Source organism: Equus asinus, chromosome 20 (genome assembly GCF_041296235.1).
Source record: "Equus asinus isolate D_3611 breed Donkey chromosome 20, EquAss-T2T_v2, whole genome shotgun sequence".
NCBI lineage: Eukaryota > Metazoa > Chordata > Mammalia > Perissodactyla > Equidae > Equus > Equus asinus.
Window position 1 is genome coordinate 80,915,824 of NC_091809.1, and position 26,039 is coordinate 80,941,862.

General features: G+C 58.6%; 1 protein-coding gene across 4 annotated transcripts in view; it reads right to left on the reverse strand.

Moving 5' to 3' along the window:
• Nucleotides 1–26,039, reverse strand: part of MYO7A (myosin VIIA) — an 84,677-nt gene that overhangs the window by 21,517 nt on the left and 37,121 nt on the right. For 3 of the 4 annotated variants that reach the window (XM_014855808.3, XM_070490590.1, XM_070490592.1), the window contains exons 15-32: nt 25,506–25,612; nt 19,729–19,866; nt 17,692–17,850; nt 17,172–17,264; nt 14,920–15,014; nt 13,363–13,447; nt 12,586–12,804; nt 12,021–12,128; nt 10,654–10,863; nt 10,078–10,281; nt 9,679–9,855; nt 9,091–9,180; nt 7,859–7,986; nt 5,502–5,628; nt 4,649–4,768; nt 3,932–4,105; nt 2,828–3,055; nt 1,390–1,560 (exon numbers count right to left, since the gene is read on the reverse strand). In XM_014855808.3, coding sequence (XP_014711294.3) covers nt 1,390–1,560; nt 2,828–3,055; nt 3,932–4,105; nt 4,649–4,768; nt 5,502–5,628; nt 7,859–7,986; nt 9,091–9,180; nt 9,679–9,855; nt 10,078–10,281; nt 10,654–10,863; nt 12,021–12,128; nt 12,586–12,804; nt 13,363–13,447; nt 14,920–15,014; nt 17,172–17,264; nt 17,692–17,850; nt 19,729–19,866; nt 25,506–25,612 — 2,633 coding nt within the window. The remainder of the gene's footprint in view (nt 1–1,389; nt 1,561–2,827; nt 3,056–3,931; nt 4,106–4,648; nt 4,769–5,501; nt 5,629–7,858; nt 7,987–9,090; nt 9,181–9,678; nt 9,856–10,077; nt 10,282–10,653; nt 10,864–12,020; nt 12,129–12,585; nt 12,805–13,362; nt 13,448–14,919; nt 15,015–17,171; nt 17,265–17,691; nt 17,851–19,728; nt 19,867–25,505; nt 25,613–26,039) is intronic. The other variant, XM_070490591.1, reaches the window with a different exon arrangement.

The following is a 26,039-nucleotide window of genomic DNA, read 5'->3' on the forward strand; positions in this document are numbered from 1 at the left end:
GAAATCAAATGTCACTGCCCCTAAGCCAGGAGCGGCCCCGCACTGCGGCGCCCTCCTGTGCACCGTGGCCCCGCCCCACCCCAGCAGCGCACAGACAGCCCCACCCTCTCTTCCTCTTCCGCCACTGACAGCAGTGCCCACTCACTAGAGAACCGTGGGTCCCCTTCATGGAGAGCTCCCAATTCAGCAGAGTGACAGAAAAGCCCACAATTCAGCCAGCGCACGTGTGAGGCCCAAAGCCATGGATCAGAGGGAGGCGTATGGGGAACATACGTGTGGCTAAGCTGGGCTGTGCATGCCAGACCAGACCAGACCAGCAAGAGGGAATGGGAAAGGCCCGGAGCCAGGTCACAGGGAATCGTGGGTGAGGCCACCGCACAAGACTGGGCTTCCAGCGGAAACTGACAGCCGAGCCCGGGAGTTAGGAAGATGGGGGCGTAGACAAGGGGTGCAGCAGCCGGTGGATAAAGCAAACAACTCAAGCACTGGCGCTTTATTATCTAAAAATACCCCTCCGAGCCCTAATGAGAACTCGGCAGTGTTGGAGAAGGGGAGGGATTGGAACGAACTCGTGGCTTTTATCATCTCTCGACAAACACGGATGGAGAGCCATGTGTGCGCCAGGCGTATGGGCAGCTACCCGGGCAGGCAGAGAGCCGAGAGAGGCGGAGGAGGCTCCGGGATTAGGGAAGAGGCTGGGTGGTGTAGGGGATGGGAGAGTGCTGTTCTGAGGAGCCCTCGGCAACTTGTGTGCAAAGACGACTCTGCTCTTACACAACCAGGGCCTGGCGGTGGGGAGGCCTGTGCGTCCCCTCCAGCAGCCAAGGTCTCCCCACCCTCTTCCTCCCCAGGCTACCACTGCCCTACCTGGGTAGGTCCCTTAGCTTGGACAAGAGCTACTCAGGGCTGGTTATGGGCCTGGGGCCTCAAGCAAGGGGTGGAGGGGGCCTGTACCTTGAGTTCCCCAAGTAGGAAGTTGGGCCCAAGTTCTTTCAGGCAGAAAGGAGGGTGCACTTCCTAGAAGCCCCCCCAGCACGCACCACACTCGTGAGCTGGAGCTCTAGCACATGGCTGGTGCGAGGCCGGGAGCAGGGACCCCAATACCCACAGACCCATTCCCTCAGAGGCCGCCGGCCCAGATTTGATCCATCTCTGTGTCCCTGGCACCCAGCCCAGAAGAGACGGCAGAAGACACAAGTGGACTGATGTCCACAATGGAGAAGGGCTGTCGGGAGACAGGAAGTCAAGAGTGCTGTCCCATCCCCCAGCAGCCTGATGGGCAGACACCTGTCGGGTGAGAGCTGTGACCCCTCTGATTCCCCAGGTCCTTGCCCCTCGGCCCAGGTCACCACAGAGCCCATCCTCCAAGACCCCTCGCAGCCCTCCTACCTTCTTGTGGGCAGCAATGGCCAGCTGGGCCCACTTCTCAAGCGTCCTCAGGGGCGTGATCTCACGGTCGGGGATGTAGGTGGGCACGAGGCTCAGGAGGCGCTCCAGGATCATCTCGGAGCCGTAGTCCACAAAGTACTGCTGGGAGGCCAGCTCGGCCAGGTCGTCCTCCTAGGTGTCAGGGCGGGGAGGTCTCACACACACACCCTGTAAGAAGCCCCTCCAGATCATAGCACCTGCCAGCCCCTGCCTCCTGTAGTGCTCAGAGCCTGGCCTTTGGGACCTGTGCTGTCACTGATCCTGGTGGAACCATGAGCTCCCTAAGGGCAAGGCCACCCTCTTGCATTCTCCTGGGTCCCCTCAGCATCAGCACAAAGCTGGACCCTGCCCAGGGGGACACGAGCTGACCCAGACAGACCAGCCAACCCATCAGTAATGAGTCAGCCACGACATTCTCAGCCCCAGAAGAGAGCGACTGGGGCTGACAAACGAGAGAAGGAGAAGGGACTGCCCTGGAGAATGGGGGGCCTGGGTACCACTAGAGATGGCTGGAGTGAGGGGAAGGCATAACCACTACTGTCTCCATCACCATCACTTCCCCACCCGTTCAAAGTACTGAACAACCAGTAGGCTGAATGCTTCAGGGGGCCAGATGGGCCCTGGGCATTTGCCCCTTCTCTGCCTGGGGCTGGTGGACGGAGCCCCAGCGATGCCTGCCCGGGGCTTCCGAGGGCTCTGGCAGCAGAGGCAATAGAGAAAGGCTCTTGGGCACCTTGAAGGCAGTAGGCATTTTCCAACTAGTTCAAAGTATTTCAGAATTTTGGCAACTGATATGGCTGCATTATGCATTCTGCCCAAGTATCAGCTCACCATCATTACCAACACCAACACCACTGCCATCCCCAACAACACCACTGTCACCACCAACACCAACACAGCACCATCAGCACCACCTACACCATCATCACCACCAACAACAACCATCCCCTTCATTTCCATCATCCCCATCCTCATTCCTCCATCAGTATCACCAGCAGAATCATAAGTATCATGAGAACCCTCATCACCATCATCATCAAAATCAAAACAACCACGTCGCTCCTGTCCTCAGGAGATAAAAGGATACCCATTTGCAAACTCTGGTCTAAAGATGAGTGGATCTCTCACTCCTTCAGAGCAGAGTTGTCCAGACTAACTCAGAACAATTCAGCAAGTTCTGAAGCACGTACTCCATACAATCACTGTAGTCACGTAGGAACACCTCCCACTGGCAGAATTCGGGCTCTTCTTCAAAGCCCTTGCCCCCATGGGTGGTGTTAAACCCAGGAGAAGCCTCAGTCAGGCCAACCTCCGCATTAGCTGATGGTGGGTCAGATTCGGAAAGAGGTGGCCGTGAGCCAAGCAAGCTCAGCCAGAAGATTCGCCCTCACTCACTCACCTTCTCACACCTGTACTCCCCGAACTTGACCCCTCGCACCACCTGCTGGTAGATGAGGTTGGTGGCCACGTTGTCTTCCGAGGGGTTGTGCCAGGGCGTGAAGACCTCTTTGCGGAAGAAAAGCCTCCACGGGGCATTGCGCTCCTGCGCCCCCTGCTCCTTGGCATACTGCTCACACTGGGAGATGGCGTCCATGACGTGGTCACTGCCACTGCCCAGGGAGGACACCTGGGGGCATAGGGCTGGAGGTCACCTAGCAGAAGGGTGAGCAGCCAGGGAAGGACTACGGAGAGCCCACAACCGTGCCAAATGTTCTCGTTCAAATGGAGAACGAGGCTCAGAGAGAGGCAGGGATGCGTCCAGGAAGCAGACCAGCACGGGACCCCAGGTCCCAGCCACGGGCTCTGAGTGGCACAGCCACATAGCTCCTGTTTCCTAGTGTAAGCCTTATGTGAAACCCTAATAGACCACGGTCACTGAAAACACAGGAGGTAGCTGTAGGTGAGAAAAATCCAGGCAAACTGGGTCAGACAACATGGTTCTGTCCCTGGACCTGCTGAGGTGGGGGCACCTCTGCGGTGTGTGACGTTGCTAGGTGTGGAGGCCAAACCACCCACCCCCAGGTCCAGGTCAGCAGAGAAGGCTCCAGGCCCAGATGTGCCCCTGGGACGCACACACTCCAGGTGGTCACTAACAAGTGAAAAGAAACCCCCATAGCAACCTAATAAGGAGTTAGATTCCCATTTACAAATGGGGAAATCGAATCTCAGAGAGTCAAGAGGCCGTGTGCCCCTCCAGGGGGCATGGCTGTCTCTGCCACGTTCTTTCTCCAGCGCCAGAGGATTCGGCCTGGGCAGGCGTGACCGAAGTGAGTTCTGGGTTTCAATGCACAGTGTACGGTTGGATTTTTTTTAGATGCTAGATCTTCACATTCCTAATGAGTCAGGCAGAGCCAGGGTTGTTATCACTGGCTGACAGGGAAACGGAGGCCCTGGAAGGGAAGTAACCGCGCAAGGGCACCTGAGCCAATAGGTGGCAGCACTGGGATCGAGCGGGTGGACAGCCCAGGCTGGTCCAGGAGGTGGCGCTTCAGGGCCGCCATACCTTATCAAACAGGGCAATGTAGAGGGAGAACCCGAAGCGGTCCTTGAGCGAGATCTTGTCAGCCAGTGCGTTGCAGAGCTCCTTGGCTGTGGTCGCAGAGTCCGTCAGCAGGGTCTTGGTGGTCCCGTCCATGAATGTGACGGGCAACATGATGGGCTTCTTGGATTTGGTGGCCTGAAAGTGACCAAAAGAGTTTGTGGGAATCATTTCACTTCAGACCAGCTCACTCCCTCTGCATTCCTGACTCCCTGCTTCCTATGAGGTTGGGGCTGCCCCAGAACCCCCAGACTCCAGCATTCCACTGGGACATTGCCTGTCCCTGGTCACAGCTGTGCTCCCCACTGGGATAGGACCCTTAGGGTCCCTGAGCCAAGGCACTGGGGCTGGGAGGTCGGGCATTGCCACATGCCAGGAGCTTCTGTCCTCTCGTCACGTAACTATCACAAAACCCTGTGAAATGGGTACTGTTATTGCCATGTTGCAGATGAAGCCACTGAGACACAGAGGGAATGCCCTGCCCAAGTCACTTTGACCATAAAGCCAGCAGATGGGGTCAATCATCCACTGGGGGCTTTCCTGTTCCAAGAGGCCTGGGATTCCAGAACTTTAGGGTGGGTGCTTGAAGAACCACAGAATCCCAAAGCAGGGAATCTTTCTGGGGCACTGGAGACACACGTGCACACACACACACACGCCTGGGTGGGGCCGGGGCCACACCTGCAGCTCCAGCCAGCTGGGCGGCTGTGTCCGTGTCCCATTGACGAAGGTCCTCCTGAGCCGCTCTTCACAGTACGGGGCGTAGCCAGGCGGCCCCCCGTGGATGAAGTTCCGCAGGTACTGCAGACAGAGGACCAACTGAGGGCGCCCCACCCTGGCCTCCCCACCTGGACGGTCAGAGCAGCCTCGCCGGGTCTCCTGCCTCAGGTCCCTCCACCCACACTCAGGACCTGATCCTCAAGGCACGTCCGCCCATGCCCCTCCTCTGCTTTCCGTGGCTCTCACTGACCTTGGGATCTAGGCCGCATGCCTCAGCCCAGCAGCAAGGCCACCACAATCTGGCCCTGTCTAGTCTCAGCCCACAGGCGACACCCCTTCCTCACAAACGTAACTGCGCCTCTTCCTCAAGGGCCCACCTCCCTGACGCCTCCCACCTGGGCAAGTGCTTTCCTCCCCACAGCGCTGACCAGCTGGGTTGGTCCTGCTGTCACCTGCTCTGCCTCTGTGTCCCCAGCACCCAGGGCCTGGCACCAAGGAGCAGTCAAGAAAGTGACTTGATGAGACGAACTAAAGTGCCTGCTCCAAGACACATGAGGGTCCAGGAGACGCTGCTGTCAAACTCAGTCTCCTTGTAAATGAAATGGGGCTGAGCGGGGAACAGAGGGCAGTGCTGGGCGCCTGGGAGGACGGCCCAGGAGGATGGGCTGGGGGGAGACTGTGAGGCCTGAGACATGACTCAGGAGGCGCCTCCTTACCAAGCCCCTCTTGGCTTCTCCCCCTCGCTCTCTCCCCTCGACGCCAGGCATGCGGTCCAGCTCCCCTTCCACCCCAGGAGGCCAGGTGCCTCTCCTACCTTAACGAACTTCTCGGAGGGGGCGAAGCAGCCCACGCAGAGAGACACGAGGATCCAGCCCCGGGCATAGCTGCTCTTGGAGGGGTTGTGAGTGAGCTGCTTGCTGATCTGGCAGTAGATCTCATCCCTAGGCAGGCCGGGGAGCAAGGAAGGGCGACTGCCTCAGAGGAACAGCCCTGCCCCTCCCAGCAGCAGGCGGGACACACTGCTGTCCTCTCCTACTTGCCTGAGACCACCCAGGGGGAGGCGGGGTGGGGCCGGTGGGGAAGGCTGAGCCCAGGGCTCTGGGGAGCTACTGGAGAGGGTCTGGCTTTGGACACAGGCTCATCAGGCAGGAAGCATGTCTTTGACTCCAACCCAGATCTATGCTGGGGCCCCAGGATCCAGAGGGTGGTGTGGGTCCTGCTCTGGCACACAGTGGCCACAACCACCGGTGACCACTTTGCTGAGCAGCATGGGCTCCATCCCTGCCTCCTCCCTTGCCAGCTGGGTCACCCAGGCAGGTGAGTTCAGCTCTCTGAGCCCAGCGCATAGTCATAGCAGCAGGTGCAATTTCTACTAACGGCACCCGGCGGAGCAGAGACAGGAAAACATCTGGGGAGTTTCTCTGGGAGATGGAATGAGTAGGGACTTCGAGTTTATCTTGATAAACTTCTGTAACGTTTGAATATTTAAGTGGCCACGTATTATTTTCATAATCGGGTGAAAGCAATGAAGGAAGTATTGTGGGGTTTTTTTTTAAAGGGAAATTATAGGATTGCTGTGAAGAAACACTAGCCGAGGCGTGGAAAGCCCACGGCAGGGTGCCCGGCACAGTAAACCCTCAATAATGCCCGCCCAGCTACAGTGTAGCTGCCGCCTGGTCAGAGGCAAAGCAGGACCCACAGTGAAGCCGTGACCGCCAGGGGGCGCCCGCGGCCACTCCTCCCTCCCTGAAGGGCAGGCCTGGGCAGGAAGGCAGGGCAGTCCCATTCAGCGTCTCCTCAGTTTTGAGAGTTCACAGACCAGGGCAACTCCAAAATAAATTCTGAGGGTGCTAACTTTTTAGCACAATAAATAAGGACATTCAAAACACGCCACTTATACACACAGTCTGCTCACGATCTATCTCAATCATTTCAGAAACAAAGGTAATTTTATATCCAAAAGTAGGAAGGGTGAAATCTCAGAACAAAGATCAGTCCTTCAAAAAAGTCAAATTTAGCTTCAGAAACATTCTTATTTTTCCCATCGTGTCACAGACCAGTGAAACTTTATCACCTGCCACTGGGAGCCCCTGACCCCATTCACTTTATGGACAGAGAGATGGAGTGACCGAGGTAGAGAGAAGGGAGGGATCCACCGTGGTCCCTCCGGGAGTCGACGCCCCAGCCTTCTGACTCCTGGTCCAGCATCCCAGCTCTGTGTTCTCTAAGATGTGACAACTCCAGGTCTGATGTGAGATAATTAGGCGGCAAAATCGTGCCCCTTAAACACAGCTTGGGCGGCTACCTTTTCTTCCTAGAGGCCGGTGACCCGGGTGCTATGCCCGTCTCTGGCGAGGTAGTAACTGGCCTCAAGGAGCAATGGAAGCCTGGCTGGAACGCAGGAGGTCTGGGAGGCTACTGACCCCTGGGCAAGTCTCTTCTCCTCTCCGGACCTCAGTTTTTCCCTTGGTAAAATGGGGCTCAACCCTCCCCTGCCTGGCTCCATCCTGCTGTCGTCCCAGCATGCACGGGCTCAGGGCATCAGCTCTCCTCACTGACCATCCCGTGCAGAAGGAGTTCTCAGAAAAGTACTATCCATTGTCCCTCCACTGACCCAGCTGAGCTGAGTCCTCGATTGCTTCCAGTGACTCCTGGATCCTCTCCTCTCCTCCCCAACACCCCAGGGGCCTGAATAGAGGCCTCTGCAGGGCCTGGGTGGAGAAGGAGGCACTTACAGGATTCCAGTCATGCTGAGCACGGTAACCCTGCCCATGGGCCTGCGTGTGGGACACTGAGGGTGAGCTGGCAGGATGGGGTTGAAGCAGAAAATGCAGGTCAGACAATGTTAACAGCAGCCGCAATTTACTGAGCGCCTGCTCTCTAGGTCCTGTGTCAGACACCCCGTAGTTTTATCCGCCCACAAACCGTGAGTGGGTACTGTTATGTATTCCCTTTGCAGATGAAAAACTGAAGCTTAGAGAGATGAAATAACTACCAGGGTCACACGACTAGCTGGCAGCACAGCTAAACCCGGCCTGTTCAGCTTAATCTGTTGCTAAGGTGACAGCCACAAAGCAGCCACCAAAAGCCTTTCAGGGCCACACTCCAGGAAGAGCGGGCTGCCTCCCCGCCAGCCGCCCCTCCCTGCGCCCCGGCCCCTCAGGCGCTGACCGGAGTGCTGGCCGCAGGATGCCGTTGCCGATGATGAAGTGCAGCTTCTCCAGGTTGGAGGTGGGCCGGTCCTCCAGCATGCTGTTGCCCTGCACCATGGACTCCCCGTCGTGCAGCCTCTTGGTCACCTGGCCAGAGGGAGGGGACAAGGCTTGACCAGGGAGGGTGAAGTGAGGGGCCCTGCCCCGTGCTGAGTCTGCCCTCCCCCGGGAGCAGAATCCCAGAGGGGCCAGAAGAGCCAGTTCCTGCCACTGTCATACCCTGAGCTCTGTCATACCCCACCAGTGTCATACCCCCGGCCTGTGCAGAACAGACATTGACCCAATGAATGGGCCACACGACCAGGGAGCACTGGCCTGGTGCCACCCACTTCCGGAGATAAGGCTCCTCTGCAGCTGTTTGACACCCACCCATGCCCCCAACCCAGGGAAGCCCTTTCAGCCAGGACTGAGACCTGCTCCCCTGACTCTTGGTGGGATCACTGTTTCTCTGGGGTGGGATCCAAACAAACTCTGACACCCAAAGTACATCCCAGGTTCCAACCACCCGGTCACCATCACCGTCACCAGTGCCCCCCGCCCCTGAGTGAACAGCCCCAGGCCCGGGTTCTCACAGACACGTTTCTCCTCTCTGGTCCCACACAGCCCACAATGCCACCCCTCGCTCTGCCCAGAGACACGCAGTGAGTGAAAGGGCGAGGGGTAGCAGAGCCCCTGCAGACGGGAGGGGTGTGGGAGGTCCTCACGCCTGCTGGGCACACACAGCCATCATTTCACGCCATCTTGCCAGGGACCCATGAGTAGGGGTTTTCTTCCCTGGGCCTTTGCATACTAAGGGGCGGGGCTGGCCTTCAATTCTGGGGCTACGTGGCTGCAAGACTGGACTTGAGCTTCAGACACAGAACAGGACAGGGGCGGAGGCAAAGCAGGCTGTGGAAGCCCGGAGGAAGAGGCTGACTCTGCTGTAACGGGGCCCAGCAGGCAGGAAACGTCCTCCCTCTCACCAGCTGCCACGCCAGCCCTCCCCAGCTCTCAGGTCCCCTCCTCTGGGAAGCCCTCCCTGACCCGGCCCCAGCCCGAGCTCACTGCCCTGTCTGCCTGATCACTCCCCACACTGTCCAGCCAGGACCCCTGGGGACAGGCAGTGTCCGCTCCCACTCCAGTCCCCGTGGGTCCCGAGCCCAGCCTTGCCCCAGCCTGAGCCACCTAAGGCAGCCCGGGGTCTGCTCTGACCTCCTCCGTCAGTTTGGACTTCTTCTTCAGGGTCAAGTGCACCAGCTTGTGCCTCACACTGCTCTTCTTCTGCCCCTCGGGGAGCTGGGCCTGCAGGACCAATAGGGGTCAGGGTCAAGTGACTGGGCCCAAAATAATGACAAGAGCAGCTGACAACAGGGCTGTGCCCGGAGGACTGTCTCACCTTCACACTAAGGGTGATGAGGTATTCCCCACGTTGCCACCCCCTCCCCACCCCCCCCAACATCTATCCCACCAGCCAAGTGACAGGTGGGAAAACAGACTCAGAAAAGCATGGTGACCTGCACAACACCTCCCAACAAGTCCACAGTGGCGCTGGCTCTGACCGCAAAGCCCGTCTGCTCTGCATGTGGCCTCACTCAATCGCGGTCAGCACGTTACAGTTTACAAAATGCTCACACATTTGTTCCCACAAGTAGACAGAGGAGAGCAGGGGTCGGGGAAGTGAGGCAGAGGCCAATTTTAGGTAGGCCGCTCCTTCTGCTGAGGACCCCAAGGCTGGGGATGCTGGGCAGCCCTCCCCACTGGCCTGGGAGGGACGTCTACCAGAGGGCACCCGGGCCTCACCTCGCCCTCACACTGCAGGGCCTGCAGCTCCCTCTTGTATGTCTTCTTGCCCAGGGTCTCATAAATCTTGGTCATCACAGGGATCTTCTCGCTGCCGTCACTCATGGCCGTGTGGTACTTGGGCTCAGGGAGGTCCCCCATGAACCGGAGGATGGTGATCCAGACCGCCAGGGCCGCCTGCAGACAGAGCCGCCGAGTCAGAGAGCCCGGGCACAGCATGTTGCTAAAGCCATCAAAATAACCCGGGGGTTTGGGGAGAGGGCTGGAGAACCCGCGGGCGGGCCCCTGAGCTGAGCGCGTTATGGGGGTTCCTCAGGATCTGGCCCATGAGGCCCCATCCGTGCACAGCAGGGACCCGCCACCTCAGCAGCCACACTGCCAGCACAGCCCAGCCCTCACCAGCTGGTCGCCCTCGTCGTCGTGGTACAGCAGCGGCTGCTTGAGTGGCCGCCGGGTGTAGGTGTGCGTGGTCGTGCCCTGGAAATAGGTGGCAGCGAACTTGGCAAATTTATACTCCGAGAGGTCCTCCTCATCCTCGTCGGGCAGGGGCAGGGCCGCATCCAGGTCCTCCTCCACCATCTCCCTCCGCCCGCGTTCCAGGTCCTGAGGAGACAGGAGGGGTTCCCTGCCGGGGGGGCAGACTCAGGGCTGGGCTGTGGTCCCCCAGCCTGTCCCTGTGGGGCCAGCCCTTCCTCCACAAGGGTGAGGCTGTGTCATCCTGTTCGCTACCCAGACAGAGCCTGACCCATAGTAGGTCCTCAATACATGAACGAAAAAAGTTTGTGAATAGCATGGAGGGGAACACTGACTGGCTCAAGGTCACGTGGCAGGCTGCTGGCTGGACAGGGCCTGGGACTTGTGGCCCCTGACCCAGGTCATCATTGCTGCCTTCTGCTCAGAGGGGACCAGGTGGACTTTAAAAGGGTGCAAGTGGAGGGAAGGCCATCACTCTGGGGCCTGTCCCCAACCTGGTACCTCAAAGCCGCTAGGTGCCTGGCCCTCCTGGCCTGGCAGGCCGCCCGAAGTCCCCAGGAAGCCAAACATCTTGTCCACCATGTCTGAGTGATTGATGGGCTCATGGCGGGCCCTCTCCATCTGCTCCAGGAGCTCCTTCTTCCGCCGAGCCTCCTCCTTCTCCTTCAGCTCCCGCTCCGCGTCCTCACGAGCCAGTTGGGCCAGGCGCTCCTGGGAGGGGGGGGGTGATGCAGAGGAGATGGGTGTCAGCACCTAGGGCCATAGCATCGGGGAGCAAGCCCTGCTCAGGGAGCCCCAGAGAGCCCTGCGGCAGCTAGGCCTCAGTCCCAACCTTCACCTGGGGCCCTCTGCCCGGGAAGGACTGAGTCTCAGCTTCTCCATATTGGGCCACGCCCAGCTCAGCCCTCACAGTCCACTGCAGCCAGAAGCCCAGCCCCAGGCCACAGAGAAGCCTTGAGACAAGCCTAGAGAATAGTGCTGCCTGTCCTTGGGGCTCAGCGGGGAACTACCTCCTCGGGGAAGCCTGCTTATGCCTCCCCAGCTGGAAAGGACCACACCCACCCAGAACTCTCACAGTCATCGTTTCAAGAATCTAGACCAGGGCCGCCCAACAGAAATAGAATGGGAGCCACGTATGTAGCAGCTACGCTTAAAAGAGTAAAAAGAAACAGGTGAAATCAATTTCAAAAATATATTTTATCTAACCTAATAGTTCCAAAATGTTATCTCAACATGTAATTAATATTTTAACAATAGCACTGAGATATTTTATATTCCTTTTATTTTCTATTTTTTGAGGAAGATTAGCCCTGAGCTAACATCTGCTGCCAATCCTCCTCTTTTTTTGCTGAGGAAGACTGGCCCTGAGATAACATCCGTGCCCATCTTTCTCTACTTTATACGTGGGATACCTGCCACAGTGTGGCTTGCCAAGCGGTGCCATGTCTGCAACCCAGATCCAAACCTGCAAACCCCAGGCCGCTGAAGCGGAACGAGCGAACTTAACCACCTGCGCCACTGGGCCAGCCCCTATATTCCGTTTTTTCCTTACTAAGTCTTCAAAACCTAGTGTGTACTTTACACTGTGAGTGCTCTGCCACTTCATGGGCTCAGGAGCCAGGCGGCTGGTGGCTCCCCCACAGGGTGCTGTCGCCCCGGCTCAGGCTATTTACCTGGGCGTCACCTCCACGCTCCTGAGGGCGTAGACCCTCTCACTCTGGAGCCACTACCCCTGTCCTCTGCCTGGCACAGGACCAGGCACCCATGCAGGAAGGAAGGAAGGTCGCGGGGACAGAGAATCCGCGGTGCTGGAGGAAAGCTGCTGAACCAGTGAAAGGGTGTCGCAGGTGCTGCCGGCCTCGGCTCACCTGATGCTTGCGTTCGGCCTCCTCCTTGGCCTTCTTGGCGCTCATCTCCTTCCGGAGCTTCTCCTCCTCCGCCAGCCGCATTTTCTCGGCCTCCAGGCGCCGCAGGTACTGAGGGAAGGGGCAGCCAGGTGGGCACCGAACCATGTGTAGCTGTCACGGTGCTTCCCACCGGCTCTGCCCCACCCCACCCTCACTGAGTTCTGGGACTGAGAGCGACTTTGCCAAATAATTTGGCAGAGAGGTAAACTGAGGCAGCTGAGAAGTTCTCCCAGTCACGCAGGGAGTTGGCGGCACTGTTGATCCCAAAGCCAAACCTGGTTGGCCTGGGCCTCCCAAAGACTCAGGAGAGTGACCAGGGCCCCAGCCCTGCCCTTGGCTGGGAGGATGGCAATGAGGGGGTCTGGCCCCACTTTTGTGCCTTCCTCAGAGGAGGCGTAGCCCTCTGTCCCCTCATAGGCCTCAGCCAACAAGCTGGGTGATCTGTCTGAGGTGGAGCAGCACCCCACGGAGGACACACTCTGGTGGGGCTGGGAGCCGCAGGTGCGGAGGAGTCGGGACCCCTCACCTCGGCCCTGAGGCGCCGGTACAGCCTGCGGGCGATCAGGCCCCGGGCGTAGGCCTGCACGGTGAGCACGGCCCAGAGGCGGTGACGGAAGGCCCTGCGCACCAGGTAGGCGCGGCAGCGGGCCTGGAACTCGATGATGTGCCGGCGGGCCAGGCGGTACTGCTGGTGCAGCTTCCGGGCGCGGTGCAGGGCCTGCAGCCGCAGGAAGCCCAGCCGCATCTGGAAGGACAGCCGCCCGCTCAGAGCCCGCTCCAGCCCGGCCCCGCCAATGGGGGCATCCCTGCGCTGGGCTCCCTCTCCCACTGGCAGGCCCCGAGGGCAACAGCTCTCTCTTCTCTCAGAGGAGGGCACCCCAGAGTTAAGCAATGTCTCCTCTCAGAGGAATGTTCCCTAGGGAGTGGCCTTGGCTTCTCCGGAAATGGGGACCCCCCCCCAGGGACCTCCAACCTCAGATCAGAAGCTAGTCTCCCTCCCGTCCCCAGCCCCAAGTCCAGGCTGCAGCCCCAGTGCTCTGCAGAGGTCCATGTGAGCCCCGACTCCCGGCCTCCTCCCAGGTCTGTAATGACCCAGGTGCTCATGACCCACCGAAACACTCCAGGAGGAAAGCCGCAAACATTGCTGACCAGAAGGGATGAGCCACAAGGAGCAGACAAGGACTTTGGGCCGCGGCAGGGCAGGAGGCCAGCCAGGCCAGGCACAGGTAGTGCCTGCTGCCATGGCAATGAGGCTGAGTTCAAAAGCTTCCTGGGGGAGGCAGCGGCCCCTGGGGAGGCTCACCAGCTCGTAGTTCCTCCTGCAGTTGTGGCCGCGCCAGTGCCTCTGGATCAGTGTGGCGGCGTTCTTCAGCTTCAGGAAGTTGGACCTGAAACAGCAGGGACGCAGGAGGATCTCGGAGCAGAGTACCAGGGCGAAGGCAGCCAGGGTACGGGGGTCTGGAATCGCGAGAGCAGGGCCAGTGCCAGCTCTCTTTCTCCAGCTACGCAACCTTGGGCAAAGGCGTATAACCTCTCTATGCCTCAGCTTCCTCACCTGTGAAATGGGTAGACTGATAGCTGCCTTGCCTGCCTCACAGGCTAGTCACAGAAACCCAGTAAGGTAGGCGTTCAGAAGGTGTTTACTGAATGAATAAGGGTGTGAATAACAAGTAAATAAAATCTATAAAAGGTTAAAACTTTTGGGGGCAGCCCAGTGGCATAGCAGTTAAGTTCACATGTTCCACTCCGGCTGCCCAGGGTTCGCTGGTTCGGCTCCCGGGTGTGGACATAGCACCGCTTATCAAGCCATGCTGTAGCAGGCATTCCACATAGAAAGTAGAGGAAGATGCTGTAGCAGGCATTCCACATAGAAAGTAGAGGAAGTTAGCTCAGTCTTCCTCAGCAAAAAGAGGAGGATTGGCAGCAGATGTTAGCTCAGGGCTAATCTTTCTCAAAAAAAAAAAAAAAAGATCAAAAGCTTTGAACGTTGTAAACATCACGTATTACTGACTAACATCTTCATTTATACATGAGGAAACTGAGACTCGCTGAGGTTGGGACTGAGCTCATGTCATCTGACGGACTCTGAGAGCAGTGCCATCCCCCTGCACATGCCAGTTGGCTTCTACAGGACGATGGTCACCTTGGACCTGATGGAGGACAAAGAGACTACAAACCAAACAGCAGGTGTCTGCTGAGTGTAGAAACAAATAAAGGAGGAGTGAAGGGTGGATGTGTCAGCGTGTGAGGGAGCCCACAAGCCACGCCTGGATGCACTGAGAGCAACTGTGGAGAGGATGGAGAGATGGGTGGACAGACAGATGGTTAAATGGACAGGTGGATGGATGGACAGATAGACAGATGGATGGACAGACGGCTAGATGGTGAAAGGGAGGGAGTGACTAGATGAACTGCAAAAGGGGCAGGTTGTGGGATTTTTGTGGAGCCTGAATCACACTCCAGAGTCAGCCCTGCCATTTGTGAATTGTCACAGCTTGTCCCTTACGTGGAATATGGGACACACTTTGTAATTTATAAAGTCTCAAATTTCCTCTGTAAGAAATTTCATCAGGCATCCAAGACCAGCAGAGTGGCCATGTGTGTGCACCTCACATATCCACGTGTGCGTGCTTGTATGAAGGTGAGCGTACTGTGTTGTGTGTTGACGGGAACAGGTCTGTGTAATCATGAGTCTGTGTGTTCATCAGTGTCTGCACGATCGTGTGTGCATGCTATGTGTGTGCACATGGCGCGCATGTTTATTCCTAGTGTTCATGTGGGGGGAAGAGAGGTGAGCCAAGCACACGCACACACATCAATGTGTGGGCTGAGGTGGGGAGGAGCTGGGGCTGGCAGGTACCTGTCTTTGAACCCCCGGATGACCTTCTGGAGGAGGATAACTCTGTCGGTGATGGCCTTGTCCCGCTCCACCTCCAGCAGCATGTCATGGTGGTCCTGCAGGGCAGAGCTCCTGAGCGGTACCCCCACCAATGTCTCCAGTCCCAGGGCGGAGGCCGCCCCAGGTGGGCCCTGTCCTTCACTGGGAGCCCAGGCCTGGGGCTCAGTTGGGCCCCACAAGCTCCCAGCCCTGCTCTGGCCCCATGGGGCAGCCTCCTGCAGCCACTAATACAGAGAAGGGTAACTGTGGCTGTTTCCCAGAGGTCCGGGTGGGACAAACGGAGCAGGAGAAGCCTGATTCGACCGGATGGGATCAGAGGGCCCCACAGGCACACACTCTGGTTTCAGCCCAATCCCTTGGGCCATCTGTGCCCAAGCTCCCACTGTTCTAGATGTCTCTGTCACATTGGCCCCTGACCTGAGCCAGGCCACCGTCCTTTCTCTCCAAGATCTTGGCAGCAGCCTCCAGCCAGTGTCCTGGCCCCTGGTGTTCCCCCTCTGGATCTCCCTCATGGGGGGATCTCACAGGATACCCCACGGTTCCCAGGATCCAGCCTGGTCTCCTCCCCTGGCACTTAGGCCCTCCACGATCGAGCCCTGCTGCCTTCTCCAGCCCTCTCTCCTCCTCACCCCTGCCGAGCCCCCAACCCTCACTTCGGTTAGACGAAGCTCCATCATTCATTCAATACATATGAATCGAATGTCTGCACGTGCCAGCACTGTGCCAGGTGCTGGGGTGGGGCTGCAGTGAGCCACGCAGACCTGGGCCCTGCCCTGGGGAGGCTGAGTCTCATGGGGGTCTCAGACAGTCACAGAGAGTCACAGACCACATCACTCGTGGACAGGGCCCGGCACAGGGGAGCTGCTCAGCCAAGGCTGAACGAATGAATGAATGAATGAGAAGCGGGCGTTGGACTCTCAAAACTACTGCCCATTTCTGAAAAGCCCAGAGAGGTGAGGATGGGGACGATGATGATCCTCAGAGCTCTCCGGCACTGGACACCGTTGTGCTGCACACCCTCCCTCACACACACAGGCTGGGGTCAGACCAACCCAGGCTGGAAGCCCTGCTCTCTGTTCAAGGTCAGCACCTGACCTTGGGCAACTCGCCTCTCCTCTCTGAGCCTCTGAAATGGGCAGAATAATGCTACCTCACAGGGCTGCCAGGAGGACTAAATGAGATCATGGACAAAAAGCCCCACTCGGGCCTGGCGCACAGAACGCGCCTTCCAGGTGGCAGCTGTGAGATGCACAGGCGGTACAATCGACACACCTTTCTGGCGAGGAAACGATGGCTCAGGATGACGAAGGGATGGGCCTCTGGCCCCTCAGCCGGGGAGGGATGAAACTAGACCCCAGGACTCCCTCCAGCTCAGGCTGGGCGCCTCCCATCCCTGGATTGCCCGAGCCCCACCCACACCAGAGGAAGGAGCCCTGCCCTGTCACCCAGGACAACCAGAAATCTAGTACAGCGGAAATGGAAAGAGGGAAGCTGGCACACTGGGAGCTCACGCTGACCCCGCTGCAGCTGCCTCGCCACCACCAGCTCCCAGCAAGCTCTGCTCCAAGGCCAGGACTCCCCATGGACCAGCTTCCTGCTCCCAGCCCTGGCTGCTCCCCAACCACCCAGCTCCCTGTGTCCTGACCAGGCTGGGATGGGAGCCAGAGGAGCTCCACGTGCATGCTCAGGGGGGTGGGAACGGGTCTCCTACAGAGCGAGGGGGTGGCCCATGGCCGACCATAGCCTAGGATGAACCCCATCTGGCAGGAAGTCACAGAAAGGGACCTAAAGATACACTCATGAGCCTCCCCCGCCCCAACACACAGGTATATCTCATCTTACAGATGGGAAAACAAGGCTCTGAAAGGGCCAGCGACCTGCCCAAAGCCCCAGGGCAGACCCCACAGGGTCAGGACTGAATCCAGGACTCCGTGGTGAGCCCACCTCTGGCCTTCCATTTCCTCACCCACATCCAGTGCTCTGACCCGACCCCCAGGTCATAGATGGTCTCAGTACCAATTTCCCCTCCGCCACCAGAGACTTGCCCCACACCGGCTCCTCCCGGCCACAGCTGCAGGGCAGGAGGACTGCACGGGGCCAGCACTGCCCCCTCTGCGGCTGCACCTCTTCCACAGAGGCCAGGAGGACCCGTCCCCACCACGACGGTGAGTTCACAGCCCCCCAAGTCTGCCAAGGTCAGAGGCTATGCTCACCTTCAGGAAGATCTTGGTTCTGCCAATCTGCCAGTCATCGTGGGTGCCCAGCACAGCCTCGGCCATGCGCTGGCATGTCCCCCGAAGGTCGTCCTGGGGGTGCACAAGGGAATGGGCAGCCCAGCCAGTAGAAGACCACCTGAGTGTCCCTACTGAGGCTGGGAGGCAGGGCTCTGGCTCCAGCGCTGCCCCCGACTGTCTGTGTGACCCTGGCCGGGTCCTGCCCTCTCTGATCCTCAGTTTTCTCCTTAGCTTAGTTGGATGATTTCAAAACCCTCTCCCACATCTAACATCCAGGGCCCACTCGGCAGCCCTGATCTTGTTCATTACACCACATGTGTGAATTTGATGTCAGCTGAGAGTGGCAATCGAAGCCCTCAGATGCACTCCAGTGCCTGACCCCCAATTTTCCCAGCTGTAGCTGAGATGGATGAGGTGATGCTCCAATGAGAAAACTGGGGCCCCGTCCAGCCCAGAGCTGGGACCCTCCCTCCCAGTGTCTGTGCTCCCAGCCCTGCACCTGCTTATAGGCTGGCTTCACCCCAGGCAGCAACACTCGGTACCGCTCCACGAACTCCACGAAGCTGTAGCGGATGGGGTAGCCAGCCCGGCGGATTCGGATGGTCTCCATCATCCCAGAGTACCGCAGCTGGCGCACACACAGGTGCCGGTCGAACAACTGCCGGGCACAGGGCCAAGGGCATCAGCGCTGGAGGCTCCCGCTGGGAGGCCAGCTCTGCTCCGCATTCTCCCAGCCCCAGACAAAGGCCCAGAGAGGCCAAAGCCACACAGCACATGAGGAGCAAAGGCAGGAATGGACCCAAATCTGCAGTTCAAACCCACAAGCAGCACAAAATGAGACTCTCACGTGGGGTGAGCTGCATGGTTTGGGGGCACAGAGGAGAGATGGCTTAATTCCTCTTGGCATATCTCAAGGGGGCTTCATGGAGGAGGCGGTCTTTGATCTAACCCTGAGAGGAGAGAGGGCACTGGGGCGGGGGGGGGGGGGGGGGGGGGGGCGGGGCGGGGCAAGCATGTGCAGAGGTGCAGAAGCCTGAAAGCGAAGGACGCCGCGGGGGACTCACGGGGACCGAGAAGGCTAATCCATGCCAAGACTATGGTTGTGCAGTGGTGGGTGCCCTGCACAACCCCAGGGACCCCCTTCATATTACAGCCATCATAGATTTCTAGTTACTGAGACAACTTTCTGGCTGCTGACAGTAAGGTGCCTTAAGGAGGAGACATTTTTTTTTTCTAACGGGCATAAAGTTCTTTTTGTGATGGCAACAGGGCAGGCCTGGCCCCGGGCTCCCAGAAGGGTTGGGGAGGACCTCAGAGGCCAGACTAGTGGGGCAGCAGGGAGTGACCAGGTCAGATTTGCATTTGAGACCCAAGTCTCTCACTGCAGGGGAGGAGAGGCTGGAGGGGGGTGGCAGGAGACCAGTGAGGAGATCCTGCTGCAGATGCTGAGGTTTGGGCCCAGAGGAGGTCCCGGCAGCATCTGAGAGCAGGAAAGACAGTACCCAGCTGCCTTGGCTGGTCCCTGGCCTCAGTCCCCAGACCCTCTGCCTTAGAGGGGCTCCCTGGAGCCCTCTTTGACCCTCGTGTCCCTGCAGACCACGTCCTGAGCCCCAGGGAGACTGGCCAGCCCACTCTAGGCAATGTTTCCAGGCAGGGGGCTGGGGGCAGGGGGCAGGGGCAGGGCCAGCAGGAGGCTTCCGCCACCTGCTTCCTCTCCCTCCAGGCACTTTCCCTGGCCCAGATCTGGCCTCCCGCCTTCCTTCCCTCCCCGGACCCCTCAGGCCCCAGCTTCCCCCTGGGCCTCTGGGAAGAGCCTTGTGGTAAACAACACCTCCCAGAGCCATGGAAGGAGAGGGCCCCCAGTGAGGAGCGGCCCAGGCTCCTGGCTGTGCAGCCTCAAGCCCCTTAATGTCCTTGAGCCTCTAGTCCCGCATCTCAGATGTGGGGCCATAACAGTCCCTCCCTCTTAGACCATCGAGAAGGTTGAATGGGGTTGCAGAGGGACAATCTGGCCTGTGCCGGGCACACAGAAAGAACCCAATAAATGTTATTCAGAAGAGCCAAAACAGAATGTTCCCAACCAGCCAGAGGAATCCAGGAAGGCTTGAAGGAGGAGGTGGTGGTTGTCCTACTGAAGGAGAAGGGGCTTTCAAAGTGGGGACCACAGCAAGAACCATGGCTGCCACTTACTGAACACCTCCTAGAGGCCAGGCAGTCTGCTGCATTATTGCCCAGAACACCCCCAGGAGGTGGGTAGGATCTGCCCAGTTTCATCTGCCCAGTGAGGAAACTGAGGCATGAGAGGATTAAGTGACTTGTCTCCAGTCACCCACCTTGAAGGTGTTAAGAGTGAGGATTTGAACCTGCGTGGGGCCCGCTGCAGAGTCCAGGCTCGTTCCAGGGCACCTGCTGCCTCCAGTAAATCGGGACCTTGCAGTTCCCAGAGACGACCAAGTCTCCCACCGCCCAGCCCCCGCCCGGCCCTCCATCCCGCCCCACGCTGGTCCCCGCTGGCCCGGCGGGCCCGGCAGCTCACCATGGGCTTCTTGAACTCGTTGGGCTTGATGCAGCGCACAAAGAAAGGCTGGCAGGCGCCCAGCGTGCGCATCAGCAGCTCCAGGGACCGCTTGAACTGGCTGCTGAGTGTGGGCGAGCGCTTCCTGGTCTCGGCGCCCTGGGGGACGGACCGGGCGTGGGAGGGGCTGGCCGGGCCCTCAGCCCTCCGGGAAGGGAAGCGGCGGGGAGGGCGCTGGTCAGGGCCCGAGGGAGAGCCGCCGGCCCAGGCAAGCGGCGCTGGGGTCTTCCTGTGACCCGCCGGGTCTGGGCTGGAGCTTGACCCCACCGGACGAACCCGTTGGGGAGCCTCCCAGGACCTCCAGAGGTGTGGCGTCTGGGCCAGGAGGAGCGCTGCACGCGGAGCAGGAGCCTAGGGTTCTTGCCCTGGTGAGCTGGATGACTCCGGGTGAGGCACAGCCCCTCTCTGAGTCTCCCTCCTTCCTTCCCACTATAAATGAGTGGCCGGACTTGGTCACCTTGGGACACAGAGGTCGTCTCTAGGGACAGGTTAGACAGACCTAAATTCAAACCCTGGCCCCACGACACCCTAGCTGTGATCTCGGGCAGGTCACTAAACAGCGCTGACCTTCAGTTTCCTAAGTGGGAATGGTGCCATACATCCAGCTGACGGGGCTGTGAGGAGGGTGGGCAGGGCGCGTGTTGGTAAACAGCAACCTGGGAACCGGGATATGTGTGTGCGTGCGTGCGTGCACGTGGGGGTGTGTGGCAGGGTGCTGCCTGTGCCCCCTCCCCTCCCTGTGGGATTAGCAGGTCAGCAGCAGGCTGGGAGGGTGGCCCCATAAGCCGCTGAGAAGGCACCCAGCCGGCCTCCCACTCTGCAGCCCCCCGAGGCCCAATGAGCCAGCCGCCATGGGTGCGGGTGAGCTGGCCAGCAGCCCCTGCGCTCCTGCCCTGCTGGGCCCTGTCACACGCTGTGAGATGAGGTGGGCTGCTGGGGGACGACCTGAGCGGCAGCAGACGGAAGGCGACCGTCTCAGACGGCTATGGAAAAACTGGACGCTGAAAGCAGGTTGGATTCCAGAGCATTTTGATGTTACCGCTTTCGTGGCAATTTCATGTGGGTGAGAATTTCTTATTGGTGAATTTGATTATTATTGTAAGATTTTATATTTAAATGAGTCATAATTTTATTTGATATCCTGTAGCACCAAAAACCAGCAGTGTGCATTTGATGTCTGGGGCCCGGGGGGAGGGGCGGACAGAGGCGTTGAGCCCGTGCTGACGTTGGACGACACGTCCCCAGACTGAGGGGAACTGGCCAAGAGACAGCGAACACCTGCTGGTCTGAAATGGGCCGCATTTTCCGTTTTAGTTTATGTGGAATATACGCTAGGGTTTTGCCGAGGAAGCTGGCAGTGCTCACACTGGGGTGGGACGAGCGTCAGGTCAGCCCCACGGTGGCCTCAGAACCGCGTCCAGCGGCAGCACTGGGTGACCACCCCACTTGCCTGTGCAGGCTGGGTGTCCTCAGCATGCGTGAGAGCCCCCGCCAGGAGCACACACAGGACACACATTCATACACACAGACACACAGACACACAGACACACAGCATACACACACACACACACACACAATACCCACAGCACACACAAACAATACACACATACAACATACACACACACATTACACATAACACACACCCTTCTTTGGTTTCAAACATCACACTGAAACTACTTCTGTCTGTCTTCCCTGCTGGGCTGTGAGCCCGCAGGTCCGCCTCGTTTGTGCCCCAGGGCCTGGCACGCGTAAAAAGCCACAACACTTTGCTGAGCTGAAGCGGTGCTGGACTGGTTCCTAGTGTTCGTGGGCTCGCCAAGATTGTATACTTTCCAGTTGCTCAGGCCAAAAATCTAGGAACCGTCCCCGACTCCTCTCACATCTAATATGTCAGCAAATCTTATTGGCTCTACCTCCAAAATGAAGCCGGAGTCGGACCCTTCTTACCACTTCCCCCGTTGTCAGCCTGGTCCAGGGCGCCAGTATGGCTCTCTCAGATTATGGCAATCACCCCCAAACTGGCCTCGCTCCCTCTGTCCCCCACATTCCACACCACCCCCCACTGCACTACAGACACAGCAGCCTGAGGGAGACTGTCAAAACACAAATCCAGTCACGTCTTACCCAGCTCCAAACCCTCGATGGCTCCCCAGTTCACTCAGCATGAATACCAAGGTCCTTGTAAGGACGAACAAGGCCCCGCAGAGACTGGTCCCCGTTTCCTCCAGTCTCTCCTCCACCTTGCTCACTCCCTTCCAGCTGCTCCAGCCTCCCTGCTCTTCTTGGAACACACCAGGCAGGCGTGGGCCTCCAAAAGCACCTTCGGGCTTTCACACTTGCTGTTCTCTCTCCCTGCAATGCTTTTCCTCCAGAATGCCCGTGGCTGGCTTCTTCACCTCCTCATCAACTTCTCAGTCGAGCCTTTCCTGACCCCCACTCAAAACCGCAAGCCCCACCACCGGCTCTCCTCCCTCCTTAATTTTTCTCTGTCTCCTATATCACCGTCCAACATACTATATATTTTACTTATTTTATTTGCTTCTTAACTATTTCCCCTTCTGCCAGAATGTAAGTCCCATGAGGACACAGACTTTTTTCTGTTTTGTTCACTAGTGTGTCCCCAGGACATAGGACAATGTCTGGCGTGTGACGGGCCCTCCATAAATGTTTGTGACTGAATGCAGGAACGAGCCAATGGGAGCTGTGAGTGGCAGGGTCTGCTCTCACTGCCCTGGGTTTCTGCCCTAGGTAGTTTTATTTCATTGAGGGGAAGGGCTGTCCTTTCTGATATTCATTGTTTTCTGGGATAACCTGCAGGTATTTGGGGATTGGGGGACAGGCGGAAGTCAAAAGGCTAAAGGTCAGTGTTAAATGACTCCACGGAGGAGACCTGAGGGGCAGACACCTGAGCGTGCGGTGAACGGGGCTGGAAGAGTGGATGGGAGAAGGCACCTGCACAAGGAGTGAACAGGAGTCCTGTGGACTCCGGGCCCTGGACATGTGACTGGGGTTAGACATCAGTGGGGGGGTGTACAATGCCCTGGAAGAACCCCCATCCTCGCCGCTCACCATCCCTCCAGCAGCAGTGGCTGGGGTGGGGCCGCCCGGGGGAGGCAGACACAAGAGTCCAAGGATGGAGGTGCAGGGGTCGGGGACCTGCAGGACGGGCGTTCAGATCCCTGGGAGGAGGGTGCGGGCCTCCAGCCTGAGGACAGCGCTGCACCAGAACTCTGTCCTCGGATAAACTGACCTACTCACTCTCCCTTCACCAAGCGGATTTCCACTTCCCTTTACAGAGCCATCATGTTTCCAGCAGTTACAAAGCATTCTCTCCCTAGAGGGGACGCTTACAGAGACAGCATAGTACAGTGAAAAGGGGCAGGGACCTGAAAAGCCTCACTCCAGCCCTCATTTGTATGTGACCTTGGACAAGTCCCACACCTCCCCCAGGCAGACCTGGGTCCGATCCCTGTGTGTCACAAGCTGTGTGACCTGGAGCAAGCACCTTGGCCTCTCTGAGCCCCAGCTTCTTTACCTGTAATGTGGGGGCAGTAGACTCACAGGGTTGCTGTGTAAGTGTGTAGCTCACAGCGTGGCCCAGAAGAGTAGATATCATTGGTATCAAATTTGTCCTTGCTGTGTTCTAATTCTGTGCTCCCAAAACTCCCTCAGGAGTGGGCCACTTCCGGAGACCCTATGGTTCCTCAACCGGTGGGTTCTAGTGCCAGGGTCCAGGGGAAGGGGCCTCAGAACAGGAAACTTCAGGGAGAGAAGCCTCAGAACAGGAACCTGGATGCCTCCCGGCGGTTTGGAAGCAGAGAAGGGGTAGGAGGAGAAGATGGGTTCGATGGTTGTCCAGGACTACCCAAGATCAGGAGGAAGGGTGGACCTGGGTAGGGGGCTGAAGACCAGAGGAAAGAACGAGGGAGAGCCCAGAGCCATACCTGGCTCACGGGTGCTGCGACCCTACAACACTCGGGCTTTGGGTGGGAACTGCTGGAGGCTGGAGCTTCAGTGCCCAGGGTCCCTCTCTGCTGGTGGCCCTACATTCATCTTTTCAGCGGCTGGGCCACAGTGTTGGACAGGGGTGGGGGGTACAGAGCCGACCCACAGGCAGAGGACAGAGGCCGCCGTCCAGGCAGGCTCCCTGACATGCCTGAGGCTCTGCTCAGCTGCCGTGGGTTTCGTGAATCGTTTCAGAATTCTCCGAGGCGCTGGGCAGCAGGGAGATGCCAGACATGCAGGAAGGAAGAGGGACTGAGCATAAGACCAGATGCGGGAGGATGTCAGTATTAGGCAGAGAGGAAACCGAGGGTTGAGAAGAGAGAAGGGAGGCCAAGGGGATGGCAGAGCCACACTGCTGCTAAGGGTTACCCGGCACCTCTGGGGCCTAAAGCACCTGGGGAGCCATGACCTGACGGTGGCTGCCAGGACACAGCAGGGATGCTGCTCCAGGACCCAAGGAGGTCCAGGGTGATGACTTCTAGTCCCTGCTCCCCAGGATGTGTGACGTGGGGTGAGTCACACACCATCTCTGAGCTTCACTCCCCCATCTGCCAATGCAGAAAATACCACCGCCCCTCCTGCTCCACAAGGTTATCAGAGGGTCTGACCAAGGCTCAGATGGAGAAATGCTTCACAGGGCCTGGTGGGAGGAAGGAGCAGGACTTGATGCCTCAGGGAGACTCAACATGGGCGCAGGGCTTGAGAGACAGGGGTTCAAGTACCCGCTCTGCCCCCGGTTCACGGGGTACGCTGGACAAGTCTTGCCTCTTTTTCTAGGACTCAGTTTCCTCCTTTAAGAAACTGAGATGCCTGCAGTACACAAGACTAAAACCCAAAAAACAAAACCACTCCACAAACCACGCCACAAAAAAACACACTCCAAAAAAAAGAAAAAGAAGAAACAGCCAGCCCTTTCCCCAAGCCTCAGCGCCTCCCCAGGGGCCGCCGAGGCCTCTCCCACCATCCTCTGCCGGGGCCAGGGTCTTTTACCTTCGCAGCAGCTGCTGACTGGCGGAGGGTGCCCGATGAATAACCACAGAGAAACTATGCCAGGAACCACAGTGCAGGGCGAGATGGGGGGCAAGGAGAACGTGGTGGGTCAGAAAACGGAGGGCCAAACCCACCAGGGAGAGAGGAGGATGCTCAGGGCAGAGGTCTGGGCTCCTGGGGGCCAGGACAGCACGGGCACCCGGACAGGCACCGAGGGGGCAGCCGCTGTGCCTTCCTCGTGAGCCCCTTGACGCACCCTCCAGGAAGCCATGGGATGGAGGAAAATAGGAAATCAAAAGGCATACACTCCTGCAGGAAACAAGTCCACCAGACCACCACTCTAGGGACAAAGGCAATGCAGAGGATGGAAAATTCTCCACCCCCGTATGGGTGCAGGGCTGGCGCAAATACACCCTCTGTGCCCGTTTCTCTGAACGCCCACACTCATCCACGTCCTCGAGGCTGGACATGCTCCCTTCACCAGCGCTCCCTGTTAATGGCTGGAGGTCCCAGGAGGGGGGACCCCCAGGGTAAACAGAGTCCTGATCAGGCTCCGCTCTGTGACCTGTCATGTGACCCCATCCACAACCCCCAGTCAGTACAAAAGGACCACACGGGAGGATCTTGGAGGCCCCCAAGCCCCCCTCACAGCACAGCAGATGTCCCCTCAGGTGAAGCTGTCGGACACAGACCCGGCTTCTGCGGGCCCCTCCCACCCAATGGAAGCCCCGCCCCCACGTTACCATGGCGACGTCGGCCTGGAAGATCTGCTTGATGAACTTGTTCCTGGAGGAGTGGACCAGCTGGATGATGTCTCCGTGCAAGGTGTCCCGGTTCTTCTCCAGGAAGCCTGGGCAGCGACAGAGAGCAGTCACATCTTGCCGGCTCCGGCAGCCTCCCGCCGACACGACTCAGCCCTGCCCAGATCCGCAATGTCTGAGCCAGGAGGACCCTCAAAATTCATCCAGGCCAACTACACCCATTTTACAGTGGGGGGCACAGAGGCCTGGAGGGAACAGCAGCTTGCCCAAGATCACAGGGAAAGGCAGCGCCAGAGCTGGAACTGGAACGCTGTCTCCCGACCACACAGTCCCCTCTCAGGCCTGGTCAAAGAGAAGGGCAGGAGGTCCCAATCCCCGGAAGGGAGCAAGGCCACCTTCCTGACTGATTCCCCAGTGCCTGAAATGCCAGCCCTGGTCTTTTGAATGAAAGTGCTAGAAACCCTTGTTAAGTAAGTGTGTCACCTGGGAGAGAGCACATGTGGATGCGGTACTAGC